General features: G+C 35.1%; 1 protein-coding gene across 1 annotated transcript; it reads left to right on the top strand.

The window, feature by feature from the left end:
* The first annotated feature begins 213 nt into the window (after nt 1-213).
* LOC105442114 (zinc-binding protein A33-like) lies at nt 214-1,326 on the top strand. Its single transcript, XM_011673945.2, has one exon. It carries the CDS (start codon nt 214-216, stop codon nt 1,324-1,326), a length of 1,113 nt encoding a protein of 370 aa, XP_011672247.2.
* The last annotated feature ends 2,063 nt before the right edge of the window (nt 1,327-3,389 follow it).

The following is a 3,389-nucleotide window of genomic DNA, read 5'->3' as shown; positions in this document are numbered from 1 at the left end:
CACAGCTTGTTATATACGTGGCTGAACTTTCTTGCTCACATGTCTACGCTAATTTAATGCCTCTAAGGAACTAACACTTTAACAAGCTCTGCTTCTAGTTACTTCCTCTTTTCTCGTGCTTTTCCTATTATATGTGTCGTTTCGTGGCATACTTTTTGTGATATAATCATGTTTTGCATGAACAATAAAATCATTTGAAATAATGACTGCATTATGGCTGAAAAGGGAGAACTACAGTTTCCTGAAAGTCTGGCGTGTCCACTGTGTCTCGAAGTCTTCAAGGCCCCCACTCTCCTACAATGTGGACATACGTTCTGCAAGGATTGTCTGGACAAATACGATAAAAAGTGGCGGGGTCAAGATTTCATGGAGTGTCCGCTTTGTAAGAAACACACCAAGCTGGGGAAAAATAGAGTCGCAGGACTATCACCAAATTTCTCTGTAAAAGGCCTCGAGGATGAATTACATGTACATCTTAAGATCAATGGCAAATCATCAGAGTACTGTTCCCTGCACAGTCAAGTCTACAAAGACATTCTGTGTGAAGTTTGCAAGGAATTCATCTGTCTGACTTGTTTGTTTGATAAACATCATGATCACAGTTTCAAGAAGAAGGAAGAGTTTGTAGCAGAGTTGAACAAGAATAGAGACTCTCTCTTAAAAGAAAGTAAGGAGAAGAAAGCACAGATCAAAGAGTCTATTACCAATGCTAAACAACATATGCGTGATATGCATTCACATCTGGATAATCTCGATGGGAAAATAGAGAATTCCTTTCGTGAAAAATCAGAGATTCTTCGGGGACACAGAGAAAGACTATCAAAAGAAAATGACGACTTCCGCAAAAACTCCCACAAGTTAATGACCGATTTCATACAACGTCAGGAACAGTCATTGCAGAGTATTGATGTAGAGAGCACTTTCATGGGACAAAAGAGCATTGCCAGTACTAGAAAGTTTCCAGACTCTGACGCACTAAAAATTGTTTACATAAGATTCTTAGTTCTGAAAAAAGAATTAGATAGAGACTTCAACGATTTGTTCACAGCGGGTGCGCTACAAGAAGTTGAAGACCGACGGTTTTGCCCATATGAGAATAATATTGACCTAGGTACTTTCGACCAGGACGCTAGCGTGGGCGATGGTGATGATGAGGAAGGTTTTCTCGACCAGGACGCTAGCGTGGGCGATGATGATGATGAGGAAGGTTTTCTCGACCAGGAGGCTAGCGTGGGCGATGCTGATGCTGATGACGAATGTTCTCTCGACCAGGACGCTAGCGTGGGCGAGGATGATCATGACGAAGGTGAAAACGAGAGTGAGTAACTTTCAACATTGCTGGCTCTCGAGATCTTGAATACCGTATGACCGTTACAAACTTGCCACCCATTTCATTAAACGGAGGTTTGAAATATGCTTTATTTTGTGACTGCCTGCAGTATGCTCTATTTAGTGTTCTGATATTTGTCTGTCTAACGTTATGTATTGTGTTACTCTTTAGTTTTTTATTTTTTATTTATTTTTTTATAAATGTCCATTTATAAGTTCTCTCTTGATTCGATCAAACATACAAAAAAAAGGAAAAAAGAAGAAAGATATTAACATTCTGTCTAGAATTCCATCTAGTAGAAAGATAACATCAAACGACACAACGTATTACTAGAAAGATATACAGTTCTTGCATGTAATCAGATATGAATTAATTGTGACAGCCGCATAATGAACGAATTACATATTTCTAAAAGGCATGAAATGAATGTATTAAATAAAGTTAAAAATATGTTTTGTTCTTATTTGTGTAATGTACACATGCACGTGTGTTTGTGTAGAATATTTGCGTTTGGAGGGCTTATTGAATTATGACTTTTATGACAATAATTTAAGCTTTATGGCAGCCTTGAAAAAATATATCGTATTACATGATTTAACAGTAGTTGGAGAATATTCCATAAGTCAGGTCCATGGTGTCAGTTAGATTTATGCGCAATTAGCATATTTGGGTTCATCAAATGAAAGTTCTGAGAGTTTTGTGTCGGATAAGAATTAATTGTATATTTGTAACAAACAGGTTATAGAATGCCATAGGGAGTAAGTTATTGGAGTATCTGAACATTATGATTGTAATCTAAAATTTAATAATTTAGCAAACTGTTATTGTTTTAAATTAGTTTTGTTTAGATTAAGAGATAACTGATTGAACTTAAACCCTGTGGACATTTTTGGTAACTCCAAATTCAAGGTATTCAAATAAAAAGAAATGTGCCTATAATGTAGCCTTGAGGAACACCACTCCTAATCGGTAAAAGAATGGAGGCAGTATATCAAAGGAAATATATTGTTGTCTGTTCGACAAGTAATCTTTAAACAAGAATAGAGTTTGCCCTCGAATTTCATACGTCTAAAGTTTTCGAATCAATGTAGCATGATTGAGCGTATCAAACACTTTACTTAAATCCAAACAAATATTCCTATTACGTGTTCCTTATTTATCATGGCACTGGTAATTTTGTGGCATATTTTTGCAACTGTACATGTGCTAAATCTGTCGAGAGGTATTTCCGAAACCCGTATTGGTTTGGATTCAACAGTTCGTTTTTATTAAGAAAATCTTATAAACTAGTATAAATATTTGTTTAAAAATTGTTGATATACGCTGTATATACATTGTTGGTCATAAATGGAAAGTAATTTGTGTTGCCCAAATTGATGGAATGATTTTGACAATGATTTATTCCTAATAGATGTACATAATAGTATACATTCTCATATTTATGGAATAATAATTGGCGAGTGTTCGCCTGCGTGACTGCTAAAGCATGTTTATGTTACTATGTTTATCAACTAGGGAACCTCCGTCATAACTGACAGCAATGCATAAAGGAGAATCATTAATATATCCTTATTCATGAGGATTCAGTTTTTGTTTAATTATATATTTTTTTTTAAATAAAATATGTTACATTGATAAATTATCATCTGCAAAACCTTTGAAAGTCCTTTAAAAAATAATGCTCTTGTATTCATTTAAAGAACGTATTCCTCACATGTGGGTCATTTCATGACGTTGGGGCAAGATTATGACAACGTACATGTAACTTTGCTACAAGATCTTATACTACACATGAAATCTAAAATCATCTGTTTGAGATATTTTTTAATCAATATATGGTAGTGTCCTCCCACAATCATTCCTGTTTTAGTTACACGTACCATCTCCTCCAAATCTTGGTGAAATATGCATTTCTTATTTTTCCAGCATAATATGCACATCACAGATACATGTAAAATATCGATTCACTGTAAAGCTAAAATACTGCTAAACATGATTGGCTATGCTTTTTAATATGCTAAACTCAATTTGAGCAAACATTGTTATGGTTGGTGGAAGT

The sequence above is a fragment of the Strongylocentrotus purpuratus genome, unplaced genomic scaffold (genome assembly GCF_000002235.5).
Source record: "Strongylocentrotus purpuratus isolate Spur 01 unplaced genomic scaffold, Spur_5.0 spur5_scaffold_20, whole genome shotgun sequence".
NCBI classification, from domain to species: domain Eukaryota; kingdom Metazoa; phylum Echinodermata; class Echinoidea; order Camarodonta; family Strongylocentrotidae; genus Strongylocentrotus; species Strongylocentrotus purpuratus.
The sequence above is the reverse complement of the archived record's forward strand: the minus strand, read 5'-3'. Positions and strand labels throughout refer to the sequence as shown.

Excerpts from the sequence above, each read along its gene's own strand:
- LOC105442114 (XM_011673945.2), top strand. The coding sequence starts at position 214 with ATGGCTGAAAAGGGAGAACTACAGTTTCCTGAAAGTCTGGCGTGTCCA.